This window comes from Bacillus rossius (assembly GCF_032445375.1).
Source record: "Bacillus rossius redtenbacheri isolate Brsri chromosome 9 unlocalized genomic scaffold, Brsri_v3 Brsri_v3_scf9_2, whole genome shotgun sequence".
Taxonomy (NCBI): domain Eukaryota; kingdom Metazoa; phylum Arthropoda; class Insecta; order Phasmatodea; family Bacillidae; genus Bacillus; species Bacillus rossius.
In genome coordinates this window covers 3,818,319-3,836,729 of record NW_026962013.1, presented here as the reverse complement: position 1 = coordinate 3,836,729, position 18,411 = coordinate 3,818,319, and the positions used below count along the sequence as shown (strand labels likewise).

Sequence of the window (18,411 nt, the reverse complement as noted above, 5' to 3'; positions counted from 1 at the left end):
TTTTGAAATAAAACTTGCACCTGTTCCAAGTCATGGCAATATGATGAAAATCTGTTCTTCCTATAATTTTTCTTCGGTAAACAGTTAGGAGTATGGAGTATATGAAGGTTTAATACGGTTGTGAGAAGAAGATCACGGTATCTGTTGGATAGTGCCAGTTCTGGGGAAGTAGAAACAAAACATTAGTGCAGGATATGAAGGTATCGGAGAGGTCTGGGGGATGGTTCCAACAAACATCAACGAGACAGAATAAACGGTAAGCTTTGTTTACTGTTTCAACAAAATGCTTTTATTCGCGTCTTCGCGAGCGCTGGCGCTCAGAGCCACCTGGAGGTCGCCTAGACGCCAGTCTGCGAGTAGATCCAGCTGCGGTAGGTGCTCACGTTGGCGTAGATGTTGTAGTAGGCGATGTAGTCGGAGGTCCAGGAGACCACGCCCACCAGGGTCCCCGCCACCACCACGGGGGACCCCGAGTCAGCCTGCAACCACCGCGCGGCTGCAGTTCCTCGCTTGCCCCTGCCTCTGGCCAGACCAGGGTTCCTAACTGCCAACTGCCAAGTTCCAGCAGGGCTTTTTCAGTGAAACCTTTGAATATATATACTGTATAGAAGTCGCGAGTGGATAGGATTTACTCTACGTTTTTCAGGAGCGAATGATGAGCAGCTTGGGAACTTCACCGCTGCAGTGCGCTGCCGTAACGCCCTGTATCGTCTTAGTTGTTATTTACACGTTAGAGCGCAGCGCTGTCGCCTGCTGTCATTCCCCCGCACCCCCCATTCCATCATTCACTGCAGCTCAACGTCGTTCAACGGGAGGGGGAAGGGGTGTTTGAAGAGTTCGAGACTTGTCCGCTAGGGACCACCACAAGTCGATGCCCTAGAGATGGTGGCGATTGCGGCGGTGAATTAACCAACTACCTCAAAACCGTATTAGAAATTATAACCTGGGCTGGCGACTTCTATACAGTATATATATTCAAAGGTAAAACTATCATTTAAAGAAGTCCACTTTACAGCTATAAAGATCTAAAAATATCAAGGCCTTTTTTTTTAATTAAAACCCTAATAATCGTATCTCATGAAACTTGTAATGTTTTCAAAACGAAGTTTTTTTTTTACCTTACTTGATGTAAGCTTTTGGACATATACGCCATTGCTAAGCACATGCATGTCTGTAGAAGAAAACTACAAAAAAAACTAAAAGACAAAAACACAAATTAAGCAACGGCGTACGACCAAAATCTTACATCAAGTCATGCACTCCCATCGCACAAAATTTTTCTACCTTGCTGAGTGGTGAAACTGAGTTATGTATCGAGTTCGTGTACAAAGTATAACTATGCCTTTTCTGGCTACAGCAACATGGTTCTGGCTAACAAGAGACGTTATGATAGGTGAAGAAACAATAATTGAACACTGATCAGAGAGAAGTAACGTAATAACAAAAACACTAATCTCGTATTTAGACGGCATGGGTTTAAAATTTCGGTCCAGTCATTTCTGATCTCGTCGTTCGTGCATCCCGATGGAAAGGGAGAAACTCCACACAACGCCGCGGGTGGTCGCCGGGAGAGTTGCTGACCTCCGCCACCTTGCCCGAGGCGCGCAGGGAGTCGGCGCAGATGTTGCCGTCAGTGATGAGTCCCTGCTGGAAGTCCCGGGAGCACTCCTGGTTGGAGACCAGCGAGGCGGTCACCGCCCGCGGGACCAGCGCCTGTCCTCCGGAGCCCTGCGACCAGACACCGTCCACTGGGGTCACGGGACAAGGAGGTGCGACTCCGACAGTGGGAACTGTATCTGTTGGGCGGGCCCGTAACCACCAGCAGATAACAAATCGGAATAGAGGTTCTCACACAAAGTATTTTTTAGTTAATACGTTTTTTATTGACTTGACAACGTCTAATAAATCGATGAAAGCCAGGCTGCACGCACGAAAAAAGTGTCCCGTAACGCACATTGTCCCACTACGGATGTGTCCCGTTACGCTCATTGTACGCACGCTTGCGCCGCATCTCTCTCTCTCTCTCTCTCTCTCTCTCTTCCACTCGACTGTTTATAAAGTGAAGTGAAAAGTTAATGTGGTTTTCGTTGCTTATTACAACAACAATTTCGGCAATAAAAGTTAATTATTCTTGCATTTTAAAAATCAGATTACTAGTATAATTTCAAATATTTATTCTTCTATTATTAAAATAAAAATGATTCAATTTTATTCATAAAAGTATGCAATCATTTCATCAATGTTTTTTTTATGACGTCACGTTAAACTATCGTCCGTAAACCGACTTTACAGACAACCAATATTTCTTCTAATTTTTTTAATTAAAAGCAATAAAAAAATTGTAACAAATGTTTATCTTTTTACTTTTTTTCATTAAAACTTGTTTAATAATTTAAAAAACTAAGTATTTTCTTCAATCACCTACTGCTGCACCATTAATAAAAAAAATACCTAGTAGCGAAAGTACCGGAAATTCCCGGTTCCGTTGAAGACTAGTACACAAATTCCCGATTCAAAACATCTGTTACATATCGAATACCATAATCGTGGACATATGTGTGACAACACGGTTGTATCGTTTTGCCTCGGATTCAACATGAAGTAATTAAATGAGTGCAACAAAGTTTTCTGTGCGTAATATTTGATGTTACAGGAAGTCATTCACCAAGGCTTTTATGCTTACGGGGACAAACATAACACGTTGCCTTAGCCTAGCACTGAGACTCGAACATTCCTCTGACTGACCCGAGTTGTTTCAGAGTTGCTGGTGTCCGCGTGAGGCCTTCACACCAATCATTTCATATACCTATCAAAAGTTTTGCCCTACACACAAACATTTAGCGCTCCAAAGAACTTACCTTATGAGTTGGTTAATAATTTTTTTTTTTTAAATATTGGTAAAGATATTAAGCATTCAAATGTAGCTTATAAATGCTTATACCAAACCATAAAGTTTAGATATAGTATTTATTGTGAGTAAATTATAATATTTGTTTGGACTAACTAGTCATCACAGATATAACTATTTTTGTACTGGAAGTTATTTATGAGATGTGTTAAAGATTAACAATAAACGTTGGAACTAATTTTATGTGTTTGGTCAATGTTCTGTCACCTTACATTTTCAGCGTAGGTTTGATCACTTTGTTTGAATTTAATATGCAGGTTAGGCCCCATCTGGGCAAGTGTTTTTTTACCTTGTGGAAGGTAACAATAGTTGATGTTTGCAGCGGGAGTTGGGACTCTGATGGGGCCCGGCCTCAGTGTTTTTATTGAAATGAAGGTGCGTGGCAGTGGGTCGTTACCACAACGCCGAAATACCACAACGCCGAACCTACAATAACGCCGAATACCAAAACGCCGAATGCCAAATTGACCGCAACGCCGACAGCTAGAAAACTGCTGTGTACCACAACGCCGAAACACAGTAACGCCGAAAAATGTTGCTGGGGGGTGGGGGCACAGGAAGCAAAATGAAACACAATTGACTGAATTTTTGTTCTAACCTTACCTAACCTATCCTTTGTGGCAGTCCTGCAATGACATTTTTCGGCGTTAATGTATTTCGGCGTTGTGGTAATTCGGCATTGTGGTACACAGCAGTTTTCTAGCTGTCGGCGTTGTAGTCAATTTGGCATTCGGCGTTATGGTTTTCGGCGTTGTTGTACGTTCGGCGTTGTGGTATTTCGGCGTTGTGGTGCGTCCCCCGCGGCAGTTACCTGGCGCCCCCAGCCGACCACGGTGGAGACAGCGCCGGCGGCCAGACTGCTGTTGGCGGAGGGCAGCTTCGCCGCCTGCAGACTGGCGCTGTACGAGAAGGGCGTCTTGACCTGCAACACAGTCGTCACCACGTCTGCGCGCGGTTCGCTGAGCTTCAGAATCACACACGCCGTGCTAAACTACCATTCTGCAGTGGCGTCAAAAAATGTTCCTCAGGTTCCTCTAGCGGAAGATTATTGTAGAAGAGTCCATGTTTCCAGGGGCGCAACAACAGGGGGGGGGGAGGCAAGGGTTTTTTTGCCCCCCCCCCCCTCTGAAACCACGAAGTGGGGGCCAACGGGGGCAAAGAAAGTGCTGTGTAATCAAGTTTTAGATAATAAAACTGCTTAAATAGCACCATTTTCCACCTTGAGATACAAATATTCCCGAGGGAGGACCCCCGGACCCCCCGCTTCAATAGGGGGGATCGATGATTCTTTATAAAAAGCTATATTGCCCCCCCCCCCTTGGAAATTTAGTTTTTGGGCCCCTGCATGTTTCAGAACTAAATTAAATTTCTCTATTTGCATCTGAACAAGTGTGGATCCTGCTGGCACATTCAATGACAAAACAAAATATTTATTTTACAAACAAACAAACAAAAGTAAATCAAAATCTATATATTAATTTTCTGACGTGATAACGTCTTATAAATCGACTAAACGCCGGCTGCACGCACGAAAAAATTGTCACGTTCCGCCTCAGCCGAGGCGTGCAAGAACCGGCCGACCACCGTGCGAGAAAATCTTCTATAATATAAAACAGGTTAAGGCGGGCTTTTTTAACTGATTGTTCTTGATTATATTTAATCAAATTATTTAAATTAAATTTGCAAAAACTGTAAATAATATTTGAAAATTAAAAAGTATGCAATTGTAATCAATCTTTTCTTATGACGTTATCACGTAAAATTAACGTCCGTAAACCGACTTTACAGACAAACCCCCCATTTTTTGATCTTAATTACATTATAAAACCAACCAGTAGAAAAAAAACCTTGTAAGATGATTTGGATATAATGATAGCAAAAATGTATGTATCAATGTTTAATAAAACTATAAATAGTTTATACCAACAAAATTAAAAAAATATACAAAATCAGTCTTAAGTTTAATTTCAAGTTCTCTAGGGTCCACTTATTTGCGATTGGCAAAGAAGAATAAAATACATAATTCGTAAATTTAGAATTGTGTGTGAAAAATAAACTAATTGATTGAAACATTTAGAGACATAATGTAGTACATTGTCAGCCAATTTTCTGTTGGCCTTTTTTGTTTCTATGGCCTTCACGTTCTTTATCACTAGTGAGCTTGTTCTCTGCGTCTATTGAATACTTTTACGACATAACTCCTAACAATGGCCTATGCAGGAAATCATACAACATGTTTTAAACCATTTCCAGTAATGAAAAAAAAAAATTGGTTGTCTGTAAAGTCGGTTTACGGACGTTAGTTTAACGTGACAACGTCATAACAAAACATTGATGAAATTATTTCATACGTTTATGAATGAAATTGAATCATTTTTATTTTAATAATAAAAGAATAAATACTTGAAATTATACTAGTAATCAGATTCACTTTTCTTACGTAGAAATTATTTCATATTACACATTCATAAACAAAAGTTTTTAAGCTTTCACTTCCGTCGGTGCGGCGCAAGCGCACAATGAGCGTAACGGGACACCGCGTAACGGAACAATGTGCCGTAACGGGACACAGCGTAACGGGACACTTTTTCGTGCGTGCAGCCGGCGTTAATCGATTTATTAAACGTTGTCACGTCAAAAAGAAATGTTTCCGCTGGTCAGTGCGGTACATGAGTTGCGGTGGTGTGCTACATCTGAAGTGCGGAGTGGAGTAGCTACCTTGATGAGGCCGATGTCGTTCTGCGGCTCGTCCACGGAGGTGTAGCTGGGGTGCGTGAGGACCAGCGCCGCCTCGTGGCGCGCCCCCTGTCCCGGGGATCCGCCCCCGGCGCGCACAACCAGCGAGGAGGCCTGCTCGCTGCGGACAAGCACTGCCCGTCACCGCCCGTCCGCCGCTCGCTCGGTCGACAAGAACAGCACAGCAGTGCTCCTGGCACGCCCTCACGGGTTCAGTTCCAGGAGCAGGAGGAGAGGCCAGGCCGCGCTTTGCCCGGAGATAACTCGTCCGTCACCGCCCCGGAAGCCTTCTTCTCACAGGCGAGAGAGACAAGCGCCCGATCGTGCACCGGGAAGCCTACATACAACTCACGTGGTTTCGCTTCCCTGCAAGAATTTCCCAAGATTTCCGAAGTTTTGCGTTTTGGTATCAACGCCACTTCAGCCGCTAAATCAGAAGTTTACAATGAAAACAAGCATGTTTTGACTGACCTAACATAACCTAACCGTTCGATTTTTTTAATTTCAATTTTTGAGAGAAATCCGAAGTTGCACGAACGTGGTAGGGAACCGAAACTACGTGAGTGTTTTTTTTTGTTCATTGTAAACAAATATGACAGTGTTGATAAAAATGAAAGAGCTTAAACATGGCAACGTTATTTATTTGTACGCCGCCATATTTTTCGTTTGCCGTGTGTGTCCGTGAATGTTTATTTTTTTGGACAACTCATGATAACTAATGGTAAATTAGGTTAGGTTGGCTACATTATAAATACTTTGAAACATTGTGGGCAGTTGATTTGGTTAGGATAGCTACATTAAAGATACCGTGAAATCATGTAAACGGTTTCCCAGCCCTGGATAGCTACATATTAAAAAGTTATTTGCTAAGCAACCATAAAATGATTTTACAGTATTTTTTAATGTAGCCAACCATCCACAATGTTTTAAAGTATTTATAATGTAGCTAACCTATCCTAATCGACCGCAAAATTTAATGCCACACCGGTTTTTTGTATTTTCATTATAAATTATTTCATTATTATTTAGTAAATAATTAAAATTAATTAAAATAAACATTCAGCATATGTATTTATTTCCATTGTTAATGAAATATATCATCGTTTAGTTTACTAAATTAAAATAATTAATTTTATACATTTTTTTGTATTAATATTGAAATGCTGTGTATTTATTTCAATGTTTTTACATGAATACTTTACCATATTTACAATATCACCCCAGTCCTTTTAATTTATTCGTATTAATTATTTGCATGCAAAAAATAGTTTTTAGAGTTTACTACGCCAAGTAAGCATAATTTCTAACGCGCGTATTTAAGTACGCGCACCTTTTTATTTTATTTCTTAGTGTATTGTCAGCCAATTTTCTATTGGTCTTTTTGTTTTTATGGCCTTCAAGTTCTTTATCACTAGTGAGCTTGTTCTCTGCGTCTATTGAATACTTTTACGACATAACTCCTAACAATGGCCTAGCCACCTTCTAAATGAAGTATGTATATTGATATATTACTCTTATTTTCCGACTTTCAGCCAGTAACCACTTTCAGGGTCTTCATACGTTTTGTAAATACTTGCCCACCCAGATTATTTTAAGCTTTTCCTTAAATTTTTTTTAACTAGTGGTGTTTTGGTGCTTTCACTTTATGTCTTCGCATCAAACTGCAAGCCAATCCCAGCCTAGCTAATCCTTGTTCCTGGAAGGGGGAGGGCGAATGGAGGGGGTGTGTTTTCGATTGCCAGGAGGGTTGGGGCAAGTGGTGGTTGTGTCAGTTTTGCTCTCACGGTGTCACAAACTGCTGCAGTTCCCCCATATTTGCACATGTCTTGCTTTAGACATTTTTAAGTTACGTCGTTGAACGTAAAGCATGAAACATTTTCAACTTATGTTAAACCTAGGTTTAAATGGTCCATATTTCGTGTAATTGTCTAAACAGAATGTTGTAAATTCACACGTTTATTATAATAAACTTATTTTGAGATTCTATCAGTACCGTGTATATCCGAAACAAATGTTTCATTTGTAACGTAAAGTAAATAAACATGGGAAATATTAAAGTTTATTTTCACAATATTTTAATTTTCTTTTAACTGTTAAAAAGGTTACCCTTCCTAGGTAAGCAAATCAAGGTCTTTTTGACGTGATAATGTCTTATAAATCGATGAACGCCGGCTGCAGGCACGAAAAAGCATGACTCATTGTCACGTACCGCCTGAGCCGAGCGTGCAAGAACCGGACAACCACCATGCGAGGAAATCTTCTATAGTATCAAACAGCTTTTTAAAAGCAGCAATTTGATTTATTTGCCCAATTTCGTCATTTCAAATTAACAATTTATTGACATTGATTTTATTTCAGTTTATTTCTATAACTAATCGTCCGTGATTATAGTTAAACAAATGATTTAAATTAAATTTGCAAAAACTGTAAATAATATTTGAAAATTAAAAAGAACGCAATTTTTCATCAATGTTTTCTTATGACGTTATCACGTAAAATTATCGTCCGTAAACCGACTTTACAGACAACACCCCCCCCCCCCCCCCCTTTTTTTTTACTTCAGATCGAAATTAAAGTAAAAGTAAGTCTTGAATTTGAGCTCGCTCAACCTGCTCGCCAGTTAGTTCCGTGTTAAAAGTATTCCAGCAACTTGAACCAGGAACGAGAAGCCTAAGATGTACATTAAGTTCTGTCCCTGCCCGAACACACCCGAATATTCACCTTCGGCCAACCTCGGGATTTGTTTTATTTTTGCGCAGGAAAAATGAATTCAAATATTAAAAGTGGTCGGTTAGGTCAGCTACATTGAAACACTTTAAAAACACTATGGACGGTTAGTTAGTGTTAGTATAGCTACATTAAAATAAACAGAGAGATATAAATATATATGAATGAACCCGAGGTTGGCCGAAGGCGAATATTCGGGCGTGTTCGGGCAGGGACAGAACTCGATGTACATCTTAGGGCTTCCCGCCAGGAACACGACAGTGAAGCGCGTGTGTGTGCAAGGGCACCTGGTGGTGCAGCGTGCCGAGGTCAGCACCCAGAGGTCGCCGATGACGGCCCCCGTGCAGTAGTGCAGCTCCGAGCCGCCGAGCGCCTGGTCCAGCGACACCTGCAACCCGCAACACGTCCAGCCGCGTCGCACGTGCTCTGTGCTGTCATAACTTAGAAACACACAACATAGAAACACGTAACTTAGAATTTACTAAGTTATGACAGTTCTAAGTTATGACTTTCTACGTTATGACGTTTCTAAGTTGTGTGGTTCTGCATTGCGTGTTTCTAAGTTATGATCTTTCTAAGTTGTGTGTTTCTAAGTTACGTGGATTTTTCCAAGTTTTCCAAGTTATGACGGTTCTAAGTTGTGACTTTCTAAGTTATGCGTGGTTCCCGCGGTCGCGCGTGAAGATCACCGCAGGAGCCAGCCACGTCATTACCAACGGGAAGACTTCTTTTCACAGACGAGAGAGCTAAACGACCGATCGTGCATCTTCGGGTGTTTTTTTTTTGGTTCATTGTAAATAAATATGGCGGTGTTGATAAAAGGAAAGACCATAAACAAGGCAACGGTATTTATTTGTACGCCGCCATATTTTCGTTTGCCGTGTGTCCGTGAATGTTTATCTTGGACAACTCATGATAACTAACGGTCAATTAATTAGGTTAGGTCAGCTACATTATAAATACTTTAAAACATTGTGGACGGTTGATTTGGTTAGGATAGCTACATTAAAAATACTGTGAAATCATGTAGACGGTTTCCTAATGCTGGATAGCTACATATTAAAAAATTATTTGCTAAGCAACCATAAAATTATTTTTCAGTATTTTTAATGTAGCTATACTTACCTAATATAACCAACCATCCACAATGTTTTAAAGTATTTATAATGTAGCTAAACTAGCCTAATCGACCGCAAAATTTAATGCAACTCCGGTTTGTACAATGAGATAGAACGGCGTATGACGTATGAGTAAGCTACAGCCAAAATAAATACACCTGTTGTGGTACGGAAAAAAAAAACCGAAGTTCGGGAGTTTGGCTCTCTCGTCTGTGAAAGGAAGGCTTCCAATTACCAACACCTGCGTTACCCGTTCAACTCCGACAGTCGACGAAGTTGAGAAGACACGTGGCGTAACTTTTTTAATGAATGCGTACCATTCATCGCACCGGTGCTGTGTTAACTTATACCTCACATGTCTATCAGCTGTTGGTATGAAGCCAATAAAAGTTTTAATGATTTAATTAAACCATAATAAATATTAAATTGCGTAAAAAATTTATTGGCACGATTTTTCTTTTATCGGCAATTGAGTGTGTTAAGGTAGCGGAATTTATTTGAACTGAAGTTTAACGTAAACAATAATTAATTGAGGTTAGGAACTGTTACTGTAGAGGTTTTTTCATGCTTGTCAACAAAATTTTTAGGTACTGCATCTTTATTTTAAATAATTGTGCAACAAATCAGTATGAATTTTTTTTAATTTAAAAAAAATTTAAGTTATCAAATGAGGATAATAGTTATGTTCTACTGACCAAATGGTTTATTCAACTGAACAAATAACTATCTAGAAGCTGTTTGCCCTTCCACACGTCACTGGTTCCGGGAACCACACATAACTTAGAAACACACAACTTAGAACAGTCATAACTTAGAAACCTCGATAAAATCCACGTAACTTAGAACGATCTTAACTTAGAAACACGTAACTTAGAAACACACAAAGCAGAATCACACAACTTAGAAACGTAGTAACTTAGAAAGGCATAACTTAGAACTATCGCAACTTAGAAGTACAACACTTATAACTGTCATGACTTAGAAACACGTAACTTAGAAACACGCAACGCAGAACCACACAACTTAGAAACGTCATAACATAGAAAGTCTTAACTTAGAACTGTTACAACTTAGAAAATTCTAAATTATGTATTTCTAAGTTGTGTTTTTCTAAGTTATGACAGCACCCCACTGGTTCACCCGCGGCTCACAAGTCTCGGTTGACTGGGACCCTCTATCCGCATGTTGGTTCGTCGTCATTCATTCCCGGTTCAGACATCGGGAATTCCAGTACTTTTGATATTGTAAAATAACAGGAAATTTAAAATAGATTCCCGGGACTCAACTTCGACAGCATAAAATTCCGTTCTCGTAGCTTACCAAGGTTACTTCCACACGCTGGTCTCCTATGGCAGGCGATGTGCGGACTGCCGTGTGCCTGTGGTTGCTGCGCGGGTATTCTTTAAATAATAATATTTATGCTTCTAAATTTTTACGAAAAAAATAATTTTAAGTTAATCATTATGTGATTTTGCCTGAGTTAAAATATTATTTGTTTAATGTTTTTTTTCTCTCCAAAATTTAAAATTAAGCGTACAAATGAGAATAAAATAGTAGATACATTTTCCAATAAAAAAATTCTAAAACATTTGTTTATATTTATACTTTTGGTCACTAAAACTTGTTTAATCGCTCAAAAATTACAATTGATACTTCAATAACCGAATACTGCACCATTAATATTTAAAAAAAAATACTTATTACCGAGAGTACCGGGAATTCTCGGGTCCGTTGAAGACAGGTACCGAAATTCCCGGTTGACGGTCACGGTTACAAGCACCTTGGTCTTAACCTACAGCTGGTGAGGAGGGCTACTCACGAGGTAGGGGTACTGCTGCATCTGGGCTACTCAGAGGTAGGGGTACTGCTGTATCTGGGCTACTCAGAGGTAGGGGTACTGCTGCATCTGGGCTACTCAGAGGTAGGGGTACTGCTGTATCTGGGCTACTCAGAGGTAGGGGTACTGCTGTATCTGGGCTACTCACGAGGTAGGGGTACTGCTGCATCTGGGCTACTCAGAGGTAGGGGTACTGCTGTATCTGGGCTACTCACGAGGTATGGGGTACTGCTGTATCTGGGCTACTCACGAGGTAGGGGTACTGCTGCATCTGGGCTACTCACGAGGTAGGGGTACTGCTGCATCTGGGCTACTCAGAGGTAGGGGTACTGCTGTATCTGGGCTACTCACGAGGTAGGGGTACTGCTGTATCTGGGCTATTCAGAGGTAGGGGTACTGCTGCATCTGGGCTACTCACGAGGTAGGGGTACTGCTGTTTCTGGGCTACTCACGAGGTAGGGGTACTGCTGCATCTGGGCTACTCAGAGGTAGGGGTACTGCTGTATCTGGGCTACTCAGAGGTAGGGGTACTGCTGTATCTGGGCTACTCACGAGGTAGGGGTACTGCTGCATCTGGGCTACTCAGAGGTAGGGGTACTGCTGTATCTGGGCTACTCAGAGGTAGGGGTACTGCTGTATCTGGGCTACTCAGAGGTAGGGGTACTGCTGTATCTGGGCTACTCACGAGGTAGGGGTACTGCTGCATCTGGGCTACTCAGAGGTAGGGGTACTGCTGTATCTGGGCTACTCAGAGGTAGGGGTACTGCTGTATCTGGGCTACTCACGAGGTAGGGGTACTGCTGCATCTGGGCTACTCACGAGGTAGGGGTACTGCTGCATCTGGGCTACTCAGAGGTAGGGGTACTGCTGTATCTGGGCTACTCACGAGGTAGGGGTACTGCTGTATCTGGGCTATTCAGAGGTAGGGGTACTGCTGTATCTGGGCTACTCAGAGGTAGGGGTACTGCTGCATCTGGGCTACTCACGAGGTAGGGGTACTGCTGTTTCTGGGCTACTCACGAGGTAGGGGTACTGCTGCATCTGGGCTACTCACGAGGTAGGGGTACTGCTGTTTCTGGGCTACTCACGAGGTAGGGGTACTGCTGCATCTGGGCTACTCACGAGGTAGGGGCACTGCTGCATCTGGGCTACTCACGAGGTAGGGGTACTGCTGCATCTGGGCTACTCACGAGGTAGGGGTACTGCTGCATCTGGGCTACTCACGAGGTAGGGGTACTGCTGTTTCTGGGCTACTCACGAGGTAGGGGTACTGCTGTATCTGGGCTACTCACGAGGTATGGGGTACTGCTGTATCTGGGCTACTCACGAGGTAGGGGTACTGCTGCATCTGGGCTACTCACGAGGTAGGGGTACTGCTGTTTCTGGGCTACTCACGAGGTAGGGGTACTGCTGCATCTGGGCTACTCACGAGGTAGGGGTACTGCTGCATCTGGGCTACTCACGAGGTAGGGGTACTGCTGCATCTGGGCTACTCACGAGGTAGGAGTACTGCTGCATCTGGGCTACTCACGAGGTAGGGGTACTGCTGCATCTGGGCTACTCACGAGGTAGGGGTACTGCTGTATCTGGGCTACTCACGAGGTAGGGGTACTGCTGCATCTGGGCTACTCACGAGGTAGGGGTACTGCTGTATCTGGGCTACTCACGAGGTAGGGGTACTGCTGCATCTGGGCTACTCACGAGGTAGGGGTACTGCTGTATCTGGGCTACTCACGAGGTAGGGGTACTGCTGCATCTGGGCTACTCACGAGGTAGGGGTACTGCTGTATCTGGGCTACTCACGAGGTAGGGGTACTGCTGTATCTGGGCTACTCAGAGGTAGGGGTACTGCTGTATCTGGGCTACTCAGAGGTAGGGGTACTGCTGCATCTGGGCTACTCAGAGGTAGGGGTACTGCTGTATCTGGGCTACTCACGAGGTAGGGGTACTGCTGTATCTGGGCTACTCAGAGGTAGGGGTACTGCTGTATCTGGGCTACTCAGAGGTAGGGGTACTGCTGTATCTGGGCTACTCACGAGGTATGGGGTACTGCTGTATCTGGGCTACTCACGAGGTAGGGGTACTGCTGCATCTGGACTACTCACGAGGTAGGGGTACTGCTGTTTCTGGGCTACTCACGAGGTATGGGGTACTGCTGCATCTGGGCTACTCACGAGGTAGGGGTACTGCTGCATCTGGGCTACTCACGAGGTAGGGGTACTGCTGTATCTGGGCTACTCACGAGGTAGGGGTACTGCTGTATCTGGGCTACTCAGAGGTAGGGGTACTGCTGTATCTGGGCTACTCAGAGGTAGGGGTACTGCTGCATCTGGGCTACTCAGAGGTAGGGGTACTGCTGTATCTGGGCTACTCACGAGGTAGGGGTACTGCTGTATCTGGGCTACTCACGAGGTATGGGGTACTGCTGTATCTGGGCTACTCAGAGGTAGGGGTACTGCTGTATCTGGGCTACTCACGAGGTATGGGGTACTGCTGTATCTGGGCTACTCACGAGGTAGGGGTACTGCTGCATCTGGGCTACTCACGAGGTAGGGGTACTGCTGTTTCTGGGCTACTCACGAGGTAGGGGTACTGCTGCATCTGGGCTACTCACGAGGTAGGGGTACTGCTGTTTCTGGGCTACTCACAAGGTAGGGGTACTGCTGCATCTGGGCTACTCACGAGGTAGGGGTACTGCTGCATCTGGGCTACTCACGAGGTAGGGGTACTGCTGCATCTGGGATACTCACGAGGTAGGGGTACTGCTGCATCTGGGCTACTCACGAGGTAGGGGTACTGCTGCATCTGGGCTACTCACGAGGTAGGGGTACTGCTGTATCTGGGCTACTCACGAGGTAGGGGTACTGCTGCATCTGGGCTACTCACGAGGTAGGGGTACTGCTGTATCTGGGCTACTCACGAGGTAGGGGTACTGCTGCATCTGGGCTACTCACGAGGTAGGGGTACTGCTGTTTCTGGGCTACTCACGAGGTAAGGGTACTGCTGCATCTGGGCTACTCACGAGGTAGGGGTACTGCTGCATCTGGGCTACTCACGAGGTAGGGGTACTGCTGCATCTGGGCTACTCACGAGGTAGGGGTACTGCTGTATCTGGGCTACTCACGAGGTAGGGGTACTGCTGTATCTGGGCTACTCACGAGGTAGGGGTACTGCTGTATCTGGGCTACTCACGAGGTAGGGGTACTGCTGTATCTGGGCTACTCACGAGGTAGGGGTACTGCTGTATCTGGGCTACTCACGAGGTAGGGGTACTGCTGCATCTGGGCTACTCACGAGGTAGGGGTACTGCTGTATCTGGGCTACTCACGAGGTAGGGGTACTGCTGCATCTGGGCTACTCACGAGGTAGGGGTACTGCTGCATCTGGGCTACTCACGAGGTAGGGGTACTGCTGTATCTGGGCTACTCACGAGGTAGGGGTACTGCTGTATCTGGGCTACTCACGAGGTAGGGGTACTGCTGCATCTGGGCTACTCACGAGGTAGGGGTACTGCTGTATCTGGGCTACTCACGAGGTAGGGGTACTGCTGTATCTGGGCTACTCACGAGGTAGGGGTACTGCTGTATCTGGGCTACTCACGAGGTAGGGGTACTGCTGTATCTGGGCTACTCACGAGGTAGGGGTACTGCTGCATCTGGGCTACTCACGAGGTAGGGGTACTGCTGTATCTGGGCTACTCACGAGGTAGGGGTACTGCTGTATCTGGGCTACTCACGAGGTAGGGGTACTGCTGCATCTGGGCTACTCACGAGGTAGGGGTACTGCTGCATCTGGGCTACTCACGAGGTAGGGGTACTGCTGTATCTGGGCTACTCACGAGGTAGGGGTACTGCTGCATCTGGGCTACTCACGAGGTAGGGGTACTGCTGCATCTGGGCTACTCACGAGGTAGGGGTACTGCTGTATCTGGGCTACTCACGAGGTAGGGGTACTGCTGTATCTGGGCCTCGGAGCCCGAGGAGATCCTGGGACTGACTTCCCTCGTCGCCTCTCCAGCTGCGCACAACAGACATGCCTCGTCAGCGCACACTCTGCTTGCGCGCCAACAGCACTCCAGATCTTAACCCAGCCACCAGAAAACCATCAAATTGTGCTCATTTTAGATACCTGTGTTGTGAAAGTATCTACACAATACCTTTAGGTATTCATGGTGTTCAAATTTGCTCTAAAATGGAAACCAACCAAGTATTTTCTTGGCGCTTATTGTTTAGAATAATACGGCCGTTTGTAATCAAATCGAACATACTGTTTCCTTATTTGGCTGTACTGAAATATTAGAATGAATAAACACTTTTTAACAAGAAAAGAAATAATTTTTTAATAACAATAAGTAAATCAAGATTAAACCTGTCAAATTTGGTTAGAAAACTACAATTAAATACGATATTCTGTGGTTGTGTAGCTTCATACGATTGTTCTTACCGGGCCATGACTTTAATAATTAAATAATTAACTAATTATAACTAAACGATGTCATTTACGAGTACAATATTATCATTGAACATCACAAAAATAGTATGATATGAATTGGAAACTGCGCCAGAACCAGCTGTGTACTTGGAGACGCAGTTGAACAGTAACTAATTCAAGATGGCGGTTGAAAATATGTACTAAAACCTGAATTCTGTGTCGGGATCAGCAAGTAAGCGTTTTTCAGAAAACTGACTCGAAATATTTCAGTAAGTAATTCCTAACGGAAAATGTGATAGAGTTTGCATAAGCCACTTAACAGCCTAGATAATAATTGTTAAGGGTTATATTCAGCTTTGGAAAAAAGTGGCATTTTTGCACACTAACGAATCACATTCAAAAGGGCGTTATGCTTTGGGCTTCTACATCCCTTAACTATTTGATTTTGATTTTTCCCAACCCCTTCATAAAAAAGCAATGAGTATCACCCTTTTATTGCAAGCAAAACCTTTCTTGCATTCTGATGTTATAAATATTTTACGAGATCTATGACCTTATGAACATAAAAAATCCCTCTAAAATATTGGTTCAGTTCCAGTGTGGTAAATGTGATAAAACGTATGCTGCATAAAATAAAACTACTGTAATTGTTCTAATATAACAATATAGGTGTGACTTCTTGTTGGAGCCAGGCTAAAGATTGGTTGAAGCCAGGTCAGTAGAGACAAAATTCTGTAGTGGCTTGCCATTGTCTTCGCGGCGTAGAGATAATCATACAACAAAACACCCTGTTCTGAACTCTAGCAAAGTAATTACCAACCGTAAAATCATCTAAAACATCGGGAATCTAATTCAGGAATGAATTAGAAAAATTACAAATGACTTCGTTAAATAATGGTCACTAACCTCGGATGAAAGACAACAGGCCCAGAAGAATAATCGTTGACAACATCTTGGAAGCGCCTGTAATGACTCTATTCGCCGTATTTGTGTAACCCCAAGTTATATACAAGTTACAATCTTTGAAAACCACTTCTATGTCTACTTTTACACGTAACATTCGAAACAATTAAGTTATATTTTAAACAAGCAAGTTTATCTGGAGAGTATTCAATCAACTTATATAAAGTGCCATCATTAGCCAAAAGAAAAATAGATTGCGCCATAGTCCAACGCTATCTAGAGTTAGATAAGAGAAATATTCTGTAATAAAGTTATTTTTAAGCATGTAACTCATTTTGAAGAGTTTGTTTTCTTTCAATATGTATAGCTACCGTATTCTGCTGGATTAAAAATAAGTCGTATAAAACAGTTTCTTTTAAATGATAAGTTAATTAATCGTTCCTAGCTACTAAAATCCATTTCACAAAAAAATTTTTTTTTAAAAAGTGGGTTGTCTGTAAAGTCGGCTTACGGACGATAATTTTACGTGATAACGCCATAAGAAAACATTGATGAAAAACTGCATACCTACTTTTTAATTTTCAAATATTATTTATAGTTTTTGCAAATTTAATTAAAATAATATGTTTGAATATAATCACGAACAATTAGTTAAAAAGCCCGCCTTAACCTGTTTGATATTATAGAAGATTTTCTCGCACGGTGGTTGTCCGGTTCTTGCACGCTCGGCTCAGGCGGAACGTGAGAATGAGTCATGCTTTTTCGTGCGTGCAGCCGGCGTTCATCGATTTATAAGACGTCATCACGTCAAAAAACTTTTCGTTGATAATAATATTAATCGGAAAAGAAAGAGAAACGAATGAAAGAAGAGAAGCCAGAGAAATTATGACCACCGCGCAGTGCCTCGTGCGGCCCTCGACCCAAGCCCAGTATACTTCACGATACCCAGTACGGCTAACTTTACTTCACTTTCAAAACGTTTCGGTGCGAAAAGATTCGTGGTTGCATGGCTGTCACGTGTGCTAGAAGCTAAAATAATGCATTGTAATGATGAAATAATTTACAGGTGTCCATAAAAGAATGTTCCAGTTTCAATGACATATTATAACACTTTACTTTATGCTATTTAAATAAATCATAAATCATATTAAAGGTAAACTAATCTGAGTTTTCTTACAAATGTCCACTATGTGCACCTTTAAATATAAGGCATATATCCAACCTAAAGTTTGATTCTTCCTAAACTTTGGTTAACACGTACGGAGTGATGGAAGCAATAGCCTCTTCAATTCTGTGTTTAAACTCTTGCAAATCATTAGGTGGCGGTGGAACGTAGACACAATATTTTATAAAGCACCAAAGAAAAAACAATTGCATGGCGTTATGTAAAATGAACGTGGATGCCAGCTAAAAAAGAGCTCTGTCGTCGCGGCCATTACGACCAATCCAACTGTTAGTGACTTAAACGTTCAACCACTCTCGTACAAAGATAAGTTATTGAAGTGTTAACTTTAATAAGTAGTTTGCATTGTATCATGAAAGAACACGGTTCTTCTACACATAAATGGATAGTAAAACTGCAATACCTAACAAAGTCGTGGAATACTTTTCCTAAATAACGATATCTGGAAATAATAAGTGGTATTGTCAGCTGGACAATTTCATAATTTAAATTTTTGTACTGAATGGTAGTGAGGATAATTTTTTCAGCAATATTAGATGTGTCATTATTAATTTTATAATCATTAATG

At 42.7% G+C, this 18,411-nt stretch overlaps 1 protein-coding gene across 1 annotated transcript; it reads right to left on the bottom strand.

Annotated features, from left to right (window-relative positions):
- Positions 1-250: 250 nt before the first annotated feature.
- LOC134542989 (trypsin-1-like) lies at positions 251-16,856 on the bottom strand. Its single transcript, XM_063387644.1, has 7 exons — positions 16,664-16,856; positions 15,267-15,343; positions 8,659-8,759; positions 5,627-5,765; positions 3,720-3,830; positions 1,582-1,728; positions 251-479 (listed from the first exon to the last, which is right to left on the bottom strand). Exons 1-7 carry the CDS (start codon positions 16,815-16,817, stop codon positions 339-341), a joined length of 870 nt encoding a protein of 289 aa, XP_063243714.1. The 5' UTR covers positions 16,818-16,856; the 3' UTR covers positions 251-338.
- Positions 16,857-18,411: the final 1,555 nt, after the last annotated feature.

What these genes read in the sequence shown, in the direction of transcription:
- LOC134542989 (XM_063387644.1), bottom strand. Translation starts at nt 16,817, where the DNA reads ATGTTACGTGTAAAAGTAGACATAGAAGTGGTTTTCAAAGATTGTAAC. An exon ending in CCTGTTGTCTTTCATCCGAG is followed by an intron (nt 15,344 to 16,663) that starts GTTAGTGACCAT and finishes TGTTGTGCGCAG; the next exon opens with CTGGAGAGGCGACGAGGGAA. An exon ending in CCTCGGGCAAGGTGGCGGAG is followed by an intron (nt 480 to 1,581) that starts GTCAGCAACTCT and finishes CGGTGGTTGCAG; the next exon opens with GCTGACTCGGGGTCCCCCGT.